The 19,166-nt window shown below is 43.4% G+C and overlaps 1 protein-coding gene across 15 annotated transcripts in view; it reads left to right on the forward strand.

The window, feature by feature from the left end:
- The window catches only part of PRUNE2 (prune homolog 2 with BCH domain), a 446,654-nt gene that overhangs the window by 363,679 nt on the left and 63,809 nt on the right, over positions 1-19,166 (forward strand). For all 15 annotated transcript variants that reach the window (XR_012245008.1, XR_012245007.1, XR_012245012.1 and 12 more), the window contains exons 13-14: positions 14,074-14,176; positions 18,262-18,393. Coding sequence is in view for 10 of the 15 variants with exons in the window: in XM_073634004.1 (XP_073490105.1) it covers positions 14,074-14,176; positions 18,262-18,393 (235 nt within the window). In the remaining 5 variants the exon portion in view is untranslated. The remainder of the gene's footprint in view (positions 1-14,073; positions 14,177-18,261; positions 18,394-19,166) is intronic.

Genomic DNA, 19,166 nt, shown 5'->3' on the forward strand with positions numbered 1-19,166 from the left:
CAGTTACTCTTTAAATTCAATTAGATTTATATCCAAGTTTATGTCCACTTTAAGAAGTGTTTGACGCATTAGGGGGGGTAAGCATCAGTATTTAACAATAAATAAACTTTTCTGACATCTAAAATTGCAAGTCCTTTGGTGCTTTGGTTCCAGGTCACTTGATTTAAATTTGAGGCACTGAAGTCCTGACATTGTTTAACGTGAACAAAGTCTTTGCTGAGATTATTCCCCACAATACAGATCTTCTGCAGGTCACATAAACTATTGTTGACTTTAGATCACCAAACTTGGAATTGGGCATCAAATGATTTGGCTAATTATGGCTAACAGGTAAGTTTATTCACTTTGCTACATGACTACCCACTCTTTAACATAAACATAATCTTCATTTATAGCTATGATTCATAAGTTCAGTGGTATCTATCATGGTTGCACAGAAAACAATATAATCACAACAATGTGTGAATCACATTCCACAGCAGGTCTAGGTAGTTGGGTTTATCAGACTGTTTTCACAAATAGAATTATACCAAGTATGTAAAGGATGGGATCTGTACACATGCCAACACATGCCTTTGGTCAATTCAGCTGTTTGGTGTAACAATAAGAGGAGTGGCTGTGGAAAGAAGGAATCCAAAAGAGGAAGAGTTGTTATCATTGCTAGAAGGATATAAAGGAGTGCTTGGGTGGCTTAACAGTGACTACATGCTTGTGGTTTTTGTAGGCTTTGTCTCTACAATGCATTTGCATACCTGAAAAGATGACAGTCAACTCTGCTCTGGAATGAAATGATCATATTAAATGCTCTACGTAGCTACTACAGCTGTCGTTTCTTACAGAAAGCATACATTCTACATATTAAAGATGCCATTCATATTTTACGCTCACTGTTTTTTATTACTTGCAGTATTTGCACAGTAAATCTTTATTATTTTAAAGCCTTATACAGGGTACACATGCTTGTTTTTTTTTTTTGTTCTACTAGCAGGTTGAGCAAAAAAAACCTGACATCCGCATAAGCGATGTGGATACAGGGATTTCCCTTGCTGTGCTATTGTATTCTGACAGTCGACACCCCCCCCCCCTCCCCCTTCTCTTGTCGGAATATACAGACCAGCGCTGCAGCTATTGGCTGTAAGCGGTGGTTGAATGCTGGTTTTCCAGCATGAGCGTTCGACAGAAGCCTGTCGTTCCTACTGAAGCAGAGAATTTTCAGTATGTGTGTACCCGGCCTAAAGGAGAAGTATGGGTTTGGGGTTTTTTCCCCTATTATACTTACCTAGTTGGATGCATTATGTCCCCCTGTGTCCCTGCACTGAGAACCGAGCCATTGAACACCCCCGATGGCGTGGTTCTCTCGGCTCCCCGAGCAGAGAGCTGCTGACTGTCAATCAGCAGCTCTCCCCTCTGCTCCTCCACCCTCATTGGAGCCCTGAGCTGTGGAAGGGCGGGGAGCGGCCATCTCAGCAGCTCACTGAGACTGCCTGGACTGATACCTGTGACGTCAGCAGAGAGTGGACTTCAGACCGCTCTCTGCTGAAAACGGGTCACAGGAGAGCAAAAACAAATTGCACTCCTGTGACACAAAGAAGAATGCCCAGCCAAACAAGCCCAGGCTGGACTTCCCCTTTAACTCTTGCCAAAACTTTTATTTTTCTTTAAGATAGTGTGGGGTAAGAGAATTCCTCTGAAGTTTATTGCCGTCTGTGTTCCCATTGAGAATATTTCCTCTCACCTCATGTTCCGGTGACAGGGGTCATTGAGACATGATGTGATGGGAAATCTCTCCAGTGTGTACAGTGACTATACTAGACCACATTTTTAATTACAGTAAAAAAAGAACCTCTATAATGTGTTTATTACTCTCTGCAATTTCCTGCTCTGGTGAACCATGGTTCCCTATTTCTTGTCTGGGTGTGACAGAATTGTCAATGGGACACCAAATGACAGGAAATCTCCCCAGTGGTGTCACAGACAGCAGTAACAATTTACACAGAGCGCAAACAATTGTGCTGCAAGTTTGAAAATGACTTGCTCAGCTATTGTTAGACTTCCCAGGCTCCACAAGTTTGTTGCACAATTGCAGCAAGTCTGCATTACAGGACTCCAGATCAACATTCTTTGCAAACATTAAGCAAGTCTGCTGCAAGTTCTGGTTTAGTTATTGTTGGAAGGCAACGTGTTTTTATTTCATAAATACAAGAGGTGTTTGAAATATGAACTATGGCTATACCAGTCCTTCGCATTCTTGGGAGCTGTCTGGAATGTAACAGGTTGTCCATCAAAGCTTTGTAGCATATCAGATTATTCATCTGAACAGGGTCATAGATCTTTTTTTTTCTGGGGGGGGGGGGATTCAGGTCTTTCAAACTTAAAAGCATCATTTACACTTTTATGTTGGGGGGGTATGGTAAAAACATGTGACAGCAGAGTGGGGACATGAGACTTTGTAATGCAGCGCAGCACAAATTATCATTCAACTGAATAGAACGCAATGCACGCAGTTGTGGTGCGGTAGTGTACTCATTACTACAGTGAGCTCCTCCTAAGCTCCCTAGTTTTTTTATTTTTTCCTTCAGCCCGCTGGGTTGAACTAAAAAAAACTTACCTGTGAACCAGGCTTTAGATCTCATTCATATTTTCTAAATGGCCATGGAATGGCAAATATACCATGAATACCTACAGCCAGGATCCCAGATGTTCCAATTTTTGTCAGCTGCTCAGCCTGTTCACCTGAGTGATGGGCTGAAAAGAGCCACTGCTGTTAACATGTATCTGCACATCCAGTGGTCCCCATGTTTAAGCTCCGGGGAGCAAAGCAAAACACATTGGGGTGTGGCCTGACGGGAACCCGGGCTGAGGTAGTCTCTCCCATCACTACTACATTACCATAGGACTCTGGATGTGTGGCAACAGGGATGTTTTTTTCTCTTCCCTTCATTGACTACAGGAGCTGGGATGAGCGCCATCCCTCGCCGGTGTCCTGTCGAGAACTGTCCCCTATCGGATAGTGTCCCCCTGTACTGCGCAGGCGCAGCACTTGCTCAGTACGGAGGACAAAGGAGACGCTGAAAGTGTCTGAACATGAACAGCTGTTCATGAGCTGTACACGTTGCATGAGCAATTAACAATACATTGTGCCACACGCTCCCGCACGGTCCCGATGTTCGTACAGCTCTGCAAGGGGCGGGTGTAGGGGCGAATTCATACAGAAGATTGCCTGAGCTCATACGATGGGGGTGTATTTCTCAAAGGGGAGGATCTTTGCAGGGCGTGTTTAAACAACTGAAAGGTGGGTTTTGCAATGTTGATGGGCGGGTTTGCTTTTACACGCTTCTTAATATTACATCCGCCTCTTTGAGAAATCCTCCCCCATTGTATGAGCTCTGGCCATCTTCTGTATGCATCCGCCCCTACACCTGCCCCTTGCAGAGTTGCGACGAGCATCGGGAGCGTGCGGGAGGGTGTGGTACAATGTAGTGTTAATAGCGCAGGTGCCGTGTACAGCTCATGAACAGCTGTTTATGTTCGGAGACTTTCCTCGTCTCCTTTGTCCTCCGTACTGCGCAAGCAATGTGCCTGCGCAGTACAGGGCGGACACTATCCAATGTAGGACCTTTCTCGGGAGAACACCGGCACTTCTACAGCACATGCAGTATCCTCTACATTACTCCCCAGATCAATTGAGCATGAGCAACACACTAACAAACCGTGGGTCACAGTGGTTACCTGCTGTTAGGGACAAATTTCTGACCCTGGATGCAGAGAGATTTTATCCAAGGGCAAAAATGTATTCCTACGTGCAGGTAACCACTGGATGTGCAGATACAGGTGGATATATGTTTACAGCAGCAGACAGCCTGGGCTTTTTTCAGCCCATCACTCAGGTGTACAGGCTGAGCAGATATTAGAACATCTGATCCCGGGTGCAGGTATTTGCAGTATACTTGGTGCACCATGATCATGTAGGATATATGAATGAGATCCAGGGGTGTACCTAGTGCATTTGGCACCCGGGGCGGATCCTATATTTGGCACCCCCCCACCTTAAAATGTAAAAATACCCCACTGTGCCCCCTGCATACCTCTGCATCCTTCAATATCTCTTTGTCACTACTGTGTACATTACACAGCACCGCACCTCTGGACCCCTTTACATTACACAGCACCTTGCACCTAAGAACCTCTTTACATTACACAGCCCTTGTACCTCTAGACCCCTTTACATTACACTCCACCCTGCACCCCTCTACATTAAATTGCACCCTGCACCTCTGGACCCCTTTACATTACACTGCACCCTGCACCTCTGGACCACTTTACATTACACTGCACCTCTGGACCCCTTTACATTACACTGCACCCTGCACCTCTGGACCCCTTTACATTACACTGCACCCTGCACCTCTGGACCCCTTTACATTACACAGCACCCTGCACCTCTGGACCCCTTTACATTACACTGCACCTCTGGACCCCTTTACATTACCCTGCACCTCTGGACCCCTTTACATTACACTGCACCCTGCACCTCTGGACCCCTTTACATTACACTGCACCTCTGGACCCCTTTACATTACACAGCACCCCACAACCTCTAGACCCCTTTATATTACACAGCATCCTGCACCTCTGGACCCCTTTACATTACACAGCCCTTGTACCTCTGGACCCCTTTACATTACACTGTACCCTGCACCTCTAGAGCCCTTTACATTACACAGCACCCTGCACCCCTGGACCCCTTTACATTACACTGCACCCTGCACCTCTGGACCCGTTTACATTACACTGCACCCTGCACCTCTGCACCCCTTTACATTACCCTGCACCTCTGGACCCCTTTACATTACACTGCACCTCTGGACCCCTTTGCATTACACAGCCCTTGTACCTCTGGACCCCTTTACATTACACTGCACACCTTTACATTACACTGAACCCTGCACCTCTGGACCCCTTTACATTACATTGCACCCTGCACCCCTGGACCCCTTTACATTACACAGCACACTGCACCTCTGGACCCCTTTACATTACACAGGACCCTGCACCTCTGGACCCCTTTACATTACACAGCCCCCCACAGCTCTAGACACCTGTATGTTACACAGACACCCCCCTAACAGTTCCTGACCCCCTGCATGTTACACAGACCCCCCCTACAGTGCAGACCCCCCTACAGTTCAGACCCCTCCTACAGTGCAGACCTCCCTCCTACAATACAGACCCCCTACAGTGCAGACCCCCTTACTACAGTACAGACCGCCCCTACAGTGTAGACCCCCCCACAATACAGACCCCCCTACAGTGCAGACCCCCCTTACAGTGCAGACCCCCCTACAGTGCAGGCCCCCCCTACAATACAGACCCCCCTACAGTGCAGACCCCCTACAGTCCAGACACCCCCGCCCTCCAGACCCATAACGTACCTCGGCTCAGATGATCAGCACGGGATATGCACACACAGCACCTGTAGACATAACGTAGGAGGGGGAGGGGCCTTCACTCTGCTCGGCTGTGTGAGACAGCCGAGACTGATCAGAGCCACGGCGCGGCCATGAGAGAAGTGGATCGTTGCAGCCGAGTCCCGGGTGTGCCGACGGGTGTCACTCTGATGCAGCCCACACCCCTCTCCCTTGCAAAGCCAGGTTCTCCATGTGTGTGTTACCTGCTGCTGCCTGTCACCGCGCCGTGCCGCTGCTTAAACCCGCCCGCTGTCTCCGCTAAGTCCACTTCAGTCGCGGAGGGGGGGGCGTCAGCCTGACACCCCCCCCCAGTGTGTGGTACCCGGGGCGGCCCGCCCCCCAACTTAGTACGCCATTGATAAGACCCAAGACTGGATTTTAGCTAACCTTACTGTGCAAGTTCAGTAGGTGCAAGGTGCAACATATTGTGGTGGGCAGTAAATTCAGTGATTTATTTAAACCTTAAAAAAATGTGTCCTAAGAAATTTTATGAAATGTTTTAAGAGATGAAAAGATAAAAAAATATTGTGCACTGCCTACCACAGGATGGTGCCCTTTGCACCTGGTCAATATGGTTGGCTTTTATTCAGTCTTAAATTGTAGCAAACCCAGCTTTTGAACTTGTACCTAGGCTTACCAAGTAAGCCTATAATAACGCTTATCTGTAGGTATAGTGAATATCTCCTAAACTTGTGGTGTTTAGGAGATACTCACATGGAAAGCAGCCGGTGATGTTACTGGTGCATGAGCTCTGAAGGGACGGCATACTGCTTGGTTGTTCTTCCCCTGGGGAGGAGCGCAGTTCATTCTGTACTTTTGTGACCCATTTTTAGCCGATAGCCCGCTGTTAGCTGACATCACTCAGCAGGTCCAGGCTGTGGAAAGATCCTAACTTTAAAGTCAGGATTCACCCCAGATGCCTGGACCAGCAGCTTGCTCAGCCTCTCAGTGAGCCGCAGAGACCCTGAGCCAGCTGCTCCTGCCCCCTCCACAGCCTGGCATTCCATTGACCGTGGGGGAGCGGGGGCAGAAAAAGGGACTGATAGTCACTACTCTTTGCTCACTGAAGGCTGAGAACTGAGTAATCAGCGGTCTTTGATCGCTCTGTTGTTGAGCTTAGAAGCAGCTGGGGACATATGCAACATTGGATCGATGCTCCATCCACCTAGGTAAGTATAATTTTAAAAAAAACATCTCTTATAAGGAAAAAAAATCCCCCTCTCCCGCCTAAGAACTGTCTCTCCCCAAGCAAAGATTCCCACTGTAAAATATCTCCCTCCCTCAAATATCCCCCCAAAAATTAAACCGACCCGCCAAAGCAAAAATATCTCTCTCAGTCAATACCCTCTCCCCCAGCAAAGATTTCTAATTATGAAGAAAATCTCCCTTCATCCAATCAAACCCCCTCCCAGAAGCAAGTCCCTGCCATTAACCACCCCCTCTAACCTTCACTACAAGAAACTCCCCCCTTCTCCATAAAGCAAACCCACCCCCCTTTCCTTAACCCCCCACCAAAAGAAACTCCCCACAGAAAATTGATGCCTCCCCACCTACCAGACCTCAGATTCAGCACAGCATAGAAGTAGGAAAACTTCTGCATCCCCGGTCTCCCTTCGGCTGTGTCATATGATAGGAGGAGTCTAGGATTTCCCTCAACTGTGCACTGTCAATTGACGGCATCTGAGACCTCACAGTAATTTCATGCTTTTCAGGGGGACCCCTTATTAAACTGAGGGGATGGGGCACAATAGAAGGGGGGCTGCACTCCGAAACTCTGATTGCTTCTACTGTGCTGATGCTGAGGCTAAACAGCAGGGACACTGTCTGGGCATTTTGCCAGGATGCTCTGGGGGGGGTTGAACACCCCTGACCCCCCCGCCCATCTATGCCTCTGCATCTGAAGAAGCAAGGCTGAACAAAAGCTTGGCTCCTGACCGTCTGGTGTGATAACGCTATGCAAGTGAGCTTCAAAGAGGGCCATGACTGGCAGGATGATTGATGAAGGTGGGTTACAGAGATCAAAGGCATTGATGATTGACCCAGGATACATAGATATGATACATAGACAATGCTGCCCCTAGAGGCCAATACAGCAGGACGGACAGAAATATAATATATTAAAAGGACTACCTCTTGGCAATATCTCATTGAACAGGAGGGTAGTGGGGTGTGGTTACGAGTGGGTCTGAATGAATGTGTAAAAAGTGTACACAGAAGGGAAATTGCCCCTTTTCACTCTTGGCTCGTGCCTGATGGCTCTCTGAGCCTCATGGCTCTCTCCGTTACCATTATTTTGAGCCCAGCTGAGGAGACAATATCTAGAGGACAGCCTTGCGATAAGTATATTTGATGTTCTATTGTTATATGCTTTGTAATATCTTCCTTTAGTATTTTCATGTTAGCATTTTCCTACTTTCTTGGGAAATAAATGAGACGTTGTTTTACTAAGCAGTGTGTATGTTTTCATAGCTAACCTTATATTATTGTGCTATTAACAGTAACTATCGGAGTTTCAATAGACTAGCTAACTGTAGGTATAGACAAATTAATACATATATGGAATAAATAGAGGGTATCCGTAATCACCTTCGGATAATATTTAGTTTAGAAGTTATTTCAATTTCAGTATTTATTTCAGTCATCCCACCACAGGGGTCACTGTGGCTGAATTATCATGCTGTAAACTTGCAGAGCTCTTGCTGTAGATTCACCACTGCAACTTTGCTCTTGCTAGAGACTTGCCATGTGAATTTTCTACAAATTGGAAAAGTGTCAACTAGAAGTTGTTCTTCAAGCGCTCTGCAAGTGTACAACTTGCCAGTGAAAATGTGCAGCAAGTTAACAGACTTTCAATTCAACACTGCCACAAATGTGTGACAAGTTATCCTATCTATCTGGGTAGTGGGCTTTGGAACCCTTCCTACTAGTATATTTTTTTGAATGAACATACATATGGACATGCATACAAAATTTTCATCTTTGCATAGTTGCCAACATTGTATAAAAATTTATAGGGGCACTTTTTTATGTGTGGGTGGGGTCTTATTATAATTAGGGGCGGGGCATTCATTTTAAGGTGTGGTGTAGAGGGAAAAGAAAAATGCGCCGTTTGAACTAAATAGTGGGCACGGCTCAAAGGGGGCGTGGCTCAAGGGGGTGTGGTCCGAGTCTGAGATGAACAAGGGATGCAGGGAGAAAGAAAGAAAGAGATAGGGAGGGAAGGAGAGAGAAGGAAGGAAAGAAAGAGGGATGGAGGGACAGCAGGCCCAGATCCTACACCACAATAGAAATATGTGTATTCCAGAAAGTTTAACAATCAGTAGATTAAGATACTCCAAACACCCGATGTTAGCACTTCAGTCCATCCTGGCACCATGGTTGGTATGTTGTCCGGATGATTAAAGCGCATTATTTCTATTATTACATTGTGATATATAAAATGAAATAGTTCAACTCACCATAATGCAGAATCAGTGGTAGCCCCGAGTGTGTCACTTGTCACGTCGCCTGCCACCAGATGCCATCAGGTGTCCCCAGCAGATTCCCTCCTTACATCAGGTGCCCCCAGCAGATTCCCTCCTTACATCAGGCATCCCCAGTGGAGTGCCTCCATACATCAGGCATCCCCAGCAGAGTGCCTCCTTAGATCAGGTGTCCCCAGCGGAGTGCCTTCTTAGATCAGGTGTCCCCAGCGGAGTGCCTCCTTAGATCAGGTGTCCCCAGCGGAGCACATCCTTAGATAAGGTGTCCTCAGCGGAGCGCCTCCTTAGATCAGATGTCCCCAGCAGAGTGCCTTCTTAGATCAGGTGTCCCCAGTGGAGTGCCTCCTTACATCAGATGTCCCCAGCGGAGTGCCTCCTTACATCAGATGTCCCCAGCGGAGTGCCTCCTTACTTCAGGTGTCCCCAGTGCAGTAGAGTCCCTTGGTTCTGCCTCTCACAACACCTGTTGTGTCGAAATCAGTTTCCCCCAGAACACCTGTTTCCCCTGGCTCTCAGCTGGCTCTCAGCTGAGATCGGAACTGCGCCCCTCCAGCCCTCTGCACTGCAGCACCTCCCACTCTCCCATACAATGTTTTTCGGCTGTCTACCGCCCCCGCCCAATGCACGCCCCCGGTTTTCATATGGGAAAACTGTCTAAGTACAACACCATGAAAACAGGGGGCGCACACGGTGGCGGTAGACAGCCGAATAACATTGCGAGGGAGAGTGGGAAGAACTGCCGTGTTAAGGGCTGGAGGGGCAGAGTTCAAATCTGAGCTGAGAGCCAGGGGAAAAAGGAAAGAGATCTCGCGGCAGTGGCGGCGGCCATATTTTTGGAGCCAGAAGCAGCTGCCAAAAACAGTCCTCATTTCCCGGGACAAAAGCAAAATTCCGGGATTTTAATCGGGGTGGCATCCGATCGGGATGAGGATCCCAAAATCGGGATTGTCCCGGAAAAATCGGGACTGTTGGCAAGTATGTCTTTGACTTGACGAATGTCATTTGAAAGTACTTCAAAATTAAATTTTCTTTTAACATTCAATTTTGAAATGAAAAGTCTTTACTAAATGAAAATCACATACACCTTTAGAATATCATTCATTCAAGAAAAATTTTCCATCCTGCCCCTTCGGTTTTTCTCGTTACTGCGATCAAAAATGAATGTCGATTTGACCCCACTAACAATTGAAAATTGAATGAATGTTCTTAAAACAAACAATTTCAAACACTATTCTACTAGTGTATGGCCAGGTTAAAGCTGCTTTCACGTGGGGATTTAGCCATGCTGCGCATACCAGCGGTAAAAATCTCCTGCAAAAGGGGGCATTTGGCTATCCTGTGAGTACAGACCTGAGTTCACCTGTGATGATTGTAGCCGGACAACCTGTCATTGCACTGTATGGGCTTAGCAGCCATAGCTATCCATACACAGCTGTCAATCAGTAGATTCTTGCTGCTGGGATCCGCCGTGCGAATGTTGGCAAAGAGTTAAATACACAGCTGAAATAAAAGTGCATTACATGTCTTTACTGCTATAAATTTCCAATCTGGAGACCACTGGCAGACACTATAAAAAGTGTTTTAGAGCTTGTCAGACCAATTTTATAAGACAAAACTCAAAGTCCTTTACATCAGGGTTTCCCATGCAGTGGTGTCAGTTTTGCATAACCTCCTGGCTGTATAGCAGCTCACCTCAAGTTACACACCTCTCAGCTGAGAACGCAGACTCAGACTCTCAGTCCATGCCTCAACATTGTTCACACACTGATCCCTAGAGCCACTGTAACTCCAGGTGTCAGTCTGGTCAGTGCAAATGTGCATTTGCTGCCCCTTGTAGCACAGGCCCTTACCCTGGCCTCTGGACAGGGACCCCCCATCTCTTGGGTGGAACACCGGTCCCCTCAATGGAGTGCATCTGTCTCCTGGCTGGAGCCCTGAGCTATGCCCGAGCCTGTCATAATAAGAACTGTGAGCACCTGGACACACACCCAGCCTGCAGGTCTCCTGTAAGACACGGACACAGAATTGAAAGCTTCGTCCCACCCAAGACTCTCTGGTCTTGGGTGGGATTATGTCTCCAACATGATTTTACTTCAGATAAGTAAAGTACAGAAGATTAGTTTCCACTGTTTTGAAATGTAAGAAGACAGTGACTTTCCTTAAGCTAGGTAAACACAGGAAGTTTGTTTTCTTTCAACCCAGCGGGCTCAGTGAAGAAAAAACTGAGAGGTTGTTGTACTAGTGTGGTGATCTCACCCGCTCTGCCTTTGTGTTCTGACAGGGGGGCAGCTCATGGCCATTGGCTGCCAGTGCTGATTGGATGCTGGTTTTCGAGCATATCTAAATACAAACATAATACTGCGCATGTGAAAAGATTACTCAGTGTAAAAAAAAAAAAAAAAAAAGCAGTACTGCAAATGTGAGATATTACCACAAAAAAACAAGAAACAAAATTAAAAATAAAATAAAAATACTGAAAAAATTTATTATAAATAACCAGTCCAGAAAAATTAGTCTTTCAAATGGACCATAATGGTCAAATGGCAAACTCCATTATTCAACTGTGGATAAGGTTATTCAGTCGCTTCACCAAGTGAACACGCCACCACCACAATAGGTTGGACTCTCACCAGAGAGCTTGGATCCTTTATTACAAAGGGTCAAACAGGCTTGATGAATATGTCCCAGTAGGAGTTATCAACAGGAGATGTACAAAGGAACCATGTCAGGAACATATACGACAGCAAGGATCACATGGATCATGTACCTAGTATGAAATTCTGCACTTCCGGGTCTGGGGCGCGCGCTGCCAGCGACCCACTCCCGCTGTGATTATACACAGTGGGAGCTGATCTGGGGGTAGATTGCTCTTCTGTCAGTAGGGAAGGCATTGATCCTGTGTTTCTGCAAAGCAGTGCCTTACCCCAGTAAAAGCACCTCCCACACAGTACAAAAGCAATGGCTAGGCAGACACTTAACCCTTTGATTGCCCCTGATGTTTAATCCCCTTCCCAGCCAGTGTCATTAGTACAGTGCCAGTGCATATTTTTTAGCACTGATCACTGTATTAGTGTTACTGGTCCCCAAAAAGTGTCAAACGTGTCAGTTAGTGTCCAATTTGTCTGCCGTAATATCGCAGTCCCGCTATAAGTGACTGATCGCCACCATTACTAGTAAAAAATAAATAAATAAAAATTCCATAAATATGTCCCATATTTTGTAGAAGCTATAACGCCACAAGATTCCACAGATATGGCAGATGCATACCTACATTGATCCAAGCTTGACCAATGTAACTGTGCTATAAAATCCATTCCTGGAATTCAGCTTTAGAAAGGTCTTGTTCATAGGGCTTGGTTTACCTTCACAGGAACGCACAGCTATTCCATGCATCCCCTTGCAGGCAGTCCCATTGATGTCCATTGGCATGCAGCGGCTACACAGATGCTGCTTAAAACATTAACACTGCACTGCCCTGAATGCAAATTGCTCATTTATACCACTGCAGCTGTAGTTTATAGGTTTGGAACACTTGGTATTACCGTCTGGGTAAACAATGCCCTCCACAGGCGTACATTTTATTATAATTACTTAGATGTGATGGCTGCATTCATTTTTTTTTTTAGGCTTTCCTTCTATATTTATCTGGTCATCCAGCCAGTAAGTCTGTTGTTTTTCAAAAGAACAAGTTCTCTAACAGAATTTATCATTTATAGAGATGAGACAATGTATTTACCACTAGCAGGGGTGCTCACAATGATTGGTAAACTTTTATTTATTCATGTAAAACCTTTATCCCAAAGGGAAAAAAAAATATTTGCTGTAACTGCTTATATAGTGTGAGCTGGAGTTTGGCTTCAGCTTGTTAGTGTATATAAATCTGCTAGTATCTAACCCCCCCCTAGACTGGCAATGCTTCTGTCCAAAGGTGCGCACTGTGCTCCTTCATCCAGAGTGGGGGCACTCTAATACAAGAGGCGTGTTAGTGGCCAGATCACCAGGGGAAAACAAAGGGAAAAAAGCTTAAAAAAAAGAAAACAAAGGCAGAGGATTCTAAGGATTGGTAAACTGCAATATATTACATTTTTAGTTTTAGGTTTAATACCGCTTTAAACCTGAATTGTAATCTATAATCTGGCTGCAGTGGCTGCAACCCAGAGTAAAGTGAATTAGGTGGAATTTCTGAGCCTGGTATGGATGCAGTGTTCGGTGGATTGCATTCTCCTGATTTTTTTCTTTCAAGGAGGAGGTATACTGTATATACAGTAGGTAGCAATATTATCCTCTATAGACCTGGAAACTTCCCCTTGAAAGAAGTTGAACCATTTATTTCAACCCTCCTTTAAAGTTTTCTTTTTCTTTAAATGATTTATTTTATCCTTTTTCTTCCTTATTTCTCTCTGTAGATTTCTGTTCCTATCCTTTCTTTCTTTTTTTCCTGTTTTGCGCTACATAACATTCACATGCACAAAAGCAAATTCAACTACTTATAGTATACTGTCTATTACTATCCTGTCTTGTGCTTCAGATTCGGCTATGTGTCGTTTATTCATCCTGTCCGAAACAATCAGAACATCATTTTGCATATATGCAATCTCAGTAACGCTGCTGTGCTAAAGAATTTTTTTTACAAAAACTATAGCTGTGTTCACATTGAATTCCCAGTCATGGTAAATAAAAAAAACAGGAATGTACTTTTTACTTGATGGGGTAATTGAACCAAAACATTGCTCAATTTAATAAATGAATATTTTCAACTCTTTTAGTAATTTAGTCTCATCGTCTTTATACCAACGCTTGGAAAAATCAATATAAACGATTGACAACATAAACAAAAAATACATTTCCAGTAGCCAGCACACTTAAAGCTGCTGAAAGATGTGTTATATGTGGTAAACCTAACAAAGATTATGGTAATGTGTCATTCAATTTCATAGTATTAAATGGAGATGCATAGAGCAGATGTGTATATTTTATTGCGTTGCATTATTAAGCAATCCTTTATAATAAATTATACCTAAACTTAAAATAGTTTGCTTTTAAGTTACATTTGATTTTGTACGTTATTTCTGTTATTCCTATTTATTTTAAAGTTTTATAATGAAGTTGTGTTTTCCTGGCAGGTTACTACGGAGAAGATGTAAATGCCATCATTGTGTTTGCTGCTTGTTTCCTGCCGGACAGCAGTCATACTGACTACAATTATGTCATGGAAAATCTTTTCCTGTGAGTCTGCTGCATTTTGGCTTAGTCTTTATGAAAACATATGGTTCAGTGCTGTTGGATAAAGCAGCATACTCTTTTTCTGCAAAAAGAAAAGCTGGCAAAAAGCTTTTACTCTACCATCGGTCTTGTAATGCATCTTATTGCTTAGCTAAAGAAATATAATCTGAAGGTCCTTATGTATGACTTAGTGTTTTATATTGTTACAGTGTGAAATATATTGCCCCATAGATACAATGACATTCTATAAAAATACATTTTTAATACGGTAGCAGCAGAGCTTTCTTGTTTCCAATTTGCATTAATAAATTATTTTAAACAAGAGGAAAAAGTTAAACCAGAAAAGAGTTGGTTCTATTACAGTATGTGCCTGATAGTAAACAATATAAGGGCTATTATAAACTAAAATGCAGAAATAGCTGCTAAAAAAAAAAAGAAAAAAAAGTTGAACTGGAAAAGAGTTAGTCCTCTTATGTGCCTGACAGTATACCATATAATGTCTGTTTATAAAAAAAATGCGGGAATAACTGCTGAACAAAAGTTGGATTGTAAAAGAGTTGGTCTTCTTATGTGCCTGACAATAAACAACATAGGGGGTATTATAAACTAAATTGCAGCAATAACTGCAAAAAAAAAGTTGAACTGGAAATAAGTTGTTCCTCTTATGTGCCTGACAGTAAACAATATAAGGTCTATTATAAAATAAAATGTGGGAATAACTTCTAACAAAGTTGAATTGGAAAAGAGTTGGTCCTCTTATGTGCCTGACAGTAAACAATATAAGGAGTAATATAAAATAAAATGTGGCAATAACTGCTAAAAAAAAGTTGAACTGGAAAAAGGTTGGTCCTCTTATGTGCCTGACAGTAAACAATATAAGGGCTTGTACAAAATAAAATGTGTGAATAACTGCTATAAAAAAAAGTTGAACCAGAAAAGAGTTTAAAAAGTTGGTCCTCTTACTGTATGTGCCTGGTAGTAAACAAGAGAGGGACCTGTATGCTTATATAAGATAAAATGCAGCAATAACTGCTAAAAGAAAAAAGTTTAACTGGAAAAAAGTTGGTCCTCTTGTGTGCCTGACAGTAAACAATATAGGGTTTGTATAATAACTGCTAAAAAACAATTAAACAAAAAGGCTGAATTGGAAAAGAAAAAAAGAGACATTCCTTTACTAAACAGAACTGGAAAACCTACTTAAAGTGGATGTAAACCCAATGTTATCCTTTCTAAACTACTGCCATAGGGGTTATCTATAAGGATATACATGACTCCTGCATGTATCTTTACCTGTCAAATGTCTCCCCTCTCTCTGTTATGAGAGCCGAAAAACTGCATATTCTGTGGGTGGGTCTGTTGTCTGGAGCTCGGTGGGTGGAGTCGTGATGTCAGTAGACTCCCCGCCCACCTCTACACTCCCCTTGTCAATATGCATTTTCTCCTGTGTATTTCTTACACTGAACTTCTGCTATGATCTCTAACATCCAGTGAAAAGACAGGAAAGTAACCACATGACTTCAGCATGCCAAATCATGCTGAGGTGTGGAACAGCCAATCCTTGCAGAACTGCTGAAGAAAGGAGTGGGGGAGGGAATTAAAAAATAATGCATGTCTTAGGCTAATGCACGAGATATGTAAATCACCTGTCACTCACAGCAAGGGGGAGGATTTGACAAAGTTTTTCTCTGTTTGTCAAGATTTATCCCACTGAACAATAAAAGAGGATTGCTCAGAGCTGGATTAACTCTTTGTGGCAAGACTGGGCTCAAATGATAGGGAATCTTATACTAAACATTATGACATTAAAAAAAAAAAAAAATGGGTTTACATCCACTTTAAAAAGTACCTTTTATGTCATTATGTGTATTTAAAGTTTGTAACAGAAGAAGAACTTTAATATTTAAACCCATGGAAGATCTAAGGAAAACGCATAGAGCCAAATTCAATTAAGGCGCCTTTCACACAGGCCGGATAAATTTTTTTCAGCAGGGGATCAGTCCACTGATTCCCAGCTGAGCTGAGTGGAGCAGGTAAATGACAGGTCCGTGTCCGCTCTGCTCATGCAGAGTGGACACGGACACAGGCCACTCTGCTCTATGGGCAGTTGGCTGTCCATTTAGACTGTGATCCGATTTAGTCAGATGGAGGGGAATGAATCCCCTTCCTTTTCTTTTTGCCAGATCGGATCGGATTGGAGGTAGATGGATGTAAATGGACCCAAGTCCATTGACATCCGCTGTTCCATAGAGTAGAATAAGGGGTCCGATTGGGTCTGCCTGAAAAACAAACAGGCGGACCCAATCAGACTGCTCGTGTGAAAGGGGCCTTAAGCTTACTAGCTGGAGTGTGACGTTTTTGGTTTGCCAGTACCAGTATTCAGAACGGACACAACACTGAGCTATCATCAGGCTACAGCGTACTGCACATGTGCAGCCATTTATCTTATAAACCCTAATATAGAACCCATCTAGTTGCGTGCTTGCAAGTAGGGATGGGCTGAACGGACTCCTGTTCGGTTCACACCAGAACTTTCGAACACCGCGAAAGTTCAGACCCGAATAACGAACCCCATTAAAGTCAGTGGGACCCGAACGTCAAAAATCAAAAGTGCCCATTTTGAAGGGTTTTATGCAAGTAATTGTGCATACAATGGTTATAGGGGTCCGGGTCCTGCCCTGGGGACATGTATCAAAAAAAAAAAGTTTGTGAAAAACATAATTTTTAAATGAGCGGTGATTTTATAATTTTTAAAGTGAAAGCCTAAAAATTAAAAAAATTCCTTCCAATATAGTGCCTGGAGGGGGGGGGGGCTTAGTCTACCTGTAAAGTGGCAGATCTGTACCATGTCTAGTATGCAGCTGCAGCAATAATTGCATTTATAAAGCCAAAAAAAAATGAAAGCAAGCTGCCTTTATTTTGCTCAGCAACAGCTGGGGAGCCAGTGCGTATGATGAGGCCACAATGTAGTGCACAGGGAGCAAGATTAGAGATTTTTTGGATACATTCTGGTGTCACTTTGACTTTGTATAGAAGTAACGGGTGCGTAAAAACTGGTCTTTGGGTGTCGGTAGCTCCTTCCCACCGTAACCCTATAGAGGTACTCTTGATAAAAGCAAGAATTGGTCATGCTGTAAAAAATTGCAATGATATGCACCTGTCAGGTGCAGAAAAATTACTCTTTGGGTGTCGGGGGCGCTTTCCCACCGTAACCCTATAGAGGTGTTGATGAAGGCAAACAAATTGCAATTATATGCATATGGTTGGTGTTTTTGCCACGTTTGATGTGCCTGAGACAAAAATCCTTTTTTTTTAAGGCTCTAAATGCATCACTGCATTATAGGCACTGTTTTTTTTTTCACCTATTTGCAAAAGGCCTCAGGGTTTCTGATCACACCCTTAGAAGGATTTTTTGCACCCAACATTCACCCAAAACCACAAGTGGGCTTGAGTCTTATCACTTTACCTATACCATTATTAGCAGATAGGTATTAGATAAACTCTCCAAACATTTTCTCCAGATTGTGTGACACTGGTATGCTATTGCCATTGTATATATGTATTTGTTAGATTGCTGTATAATGTTACTTGATGGTAATAGATGTATCATTTAATAATTTATGTGTTGATACCATAATTAAAGAAAACCAAATCAGTTAATGGAGATTGAGATCTGAGTTTGATTGGGGTTAGGAGAAGAGCAGCAGGTTCCTGAAAAATTACAGCCTGATTCCCATTGCACGAGGCCTAGGTACTGGCGTGTACATTGCAACAGGACTATCAGCTTGGGTCTTTAGCTGTTCTGAAAGCAGCCAACTTAGTTGATCTATATACAAATAATATAGAAAAAATATCAAAAGAAACTCCGGAAATTGATTGATCCAATATCGATAAACAGTGATTTGTGGAAACTCAGAAAATTGGTTGATCCAATATCGATAAACAGTGATTTGTGGTTTGATGCTTGATGTAAAATATAATAACACTAAAACAGAAAAAAAGAACTAAAAAATGAATTAAAGTACTGTATATAGATATGAGTTAATGCAAGACTTTGTAAAATATGACTATATATGTCTCTTTCTATTCAGATATGTAATAAGTACACTGGAACTCATGGTAGCAGAGGACTATATGATAGTCTATCTAAATGGAGCCACTCCACGAAGAAAGATGCCAGGCTTAGGATGGATGAAGAGGTGTTACCAAATGATAGACAGGCGGTAAGTGGTCATCTGCAATTTATGTTATGTGTATATTATATGCTGTGCTAGCGTATCTTATAATTAGTCTTCTCAAACTCTGAGACCAACTTCATTCTGTTAGCAGAGATAGTTTAAAACCCCCATGAGTTTATTTTTTATGTATTCTGTTGGGAGATTTTTCTTAACTTTCCATTCTGGAAATGCAAAACAGGAAGTGAGAGGAAATTACTACACATTGGGAAATTCCCAATTAGAAGGTTGTCACCAAAATAGGTGTCCCCATTGGAAGATTTACCTTTCTGTTTTGATAACAATACATTTTTGGTTTCCCATCACCCTCTGTCTCTATAGAGACATTTTAATAATTTTAAAATATTGGTATTATAACTACCTAAGATCTGTCTTTAGATGATCTTCTCACAATTCTCTGCCCATCAAAACAAATGGGGCTGACTGATTACATCTGGAGAGAAGAAAAGGAACAAATGTGTTTTGGGAACCTTGGCTCTACTGCATATTATTGGGACTGGATTAAGGCCCCTTTCACATGGGCTGTCCTATCAGGTCCGCCTGTCAATTTTTCAGGTGGACCTGATCAGGTCCTGCATTGTCTTCTATGGAGCAGCGGATGTCAGCGTACACATACCTGCTGACACCCGCCACCATCTGATCTGATTCTGTCTGCCAAAAACAGATGGATGGTGGTCCTATTTTCCATCTGATTGCCCCATAGAGGAGATTGAGACTGTGTCCATCTCTGCATAATGAAGTGGACACGGACCTGTGGTCCC

Source organism: Aquarana catesbeiana, linkage group LG01 (genome assembly GCF_042186555.1).
Source record: "Aquarana catesbeiana isolate 2022-GZ linkage group LG01, ASM4218655v1, whole genome shotgun sequence".
NCBI classification, from domain to species: Eukaryota; Metazoa; Chordata; class Amphibia; order Anura; family Ranidae; genus Aquarana; species Aquarana catesbeiana.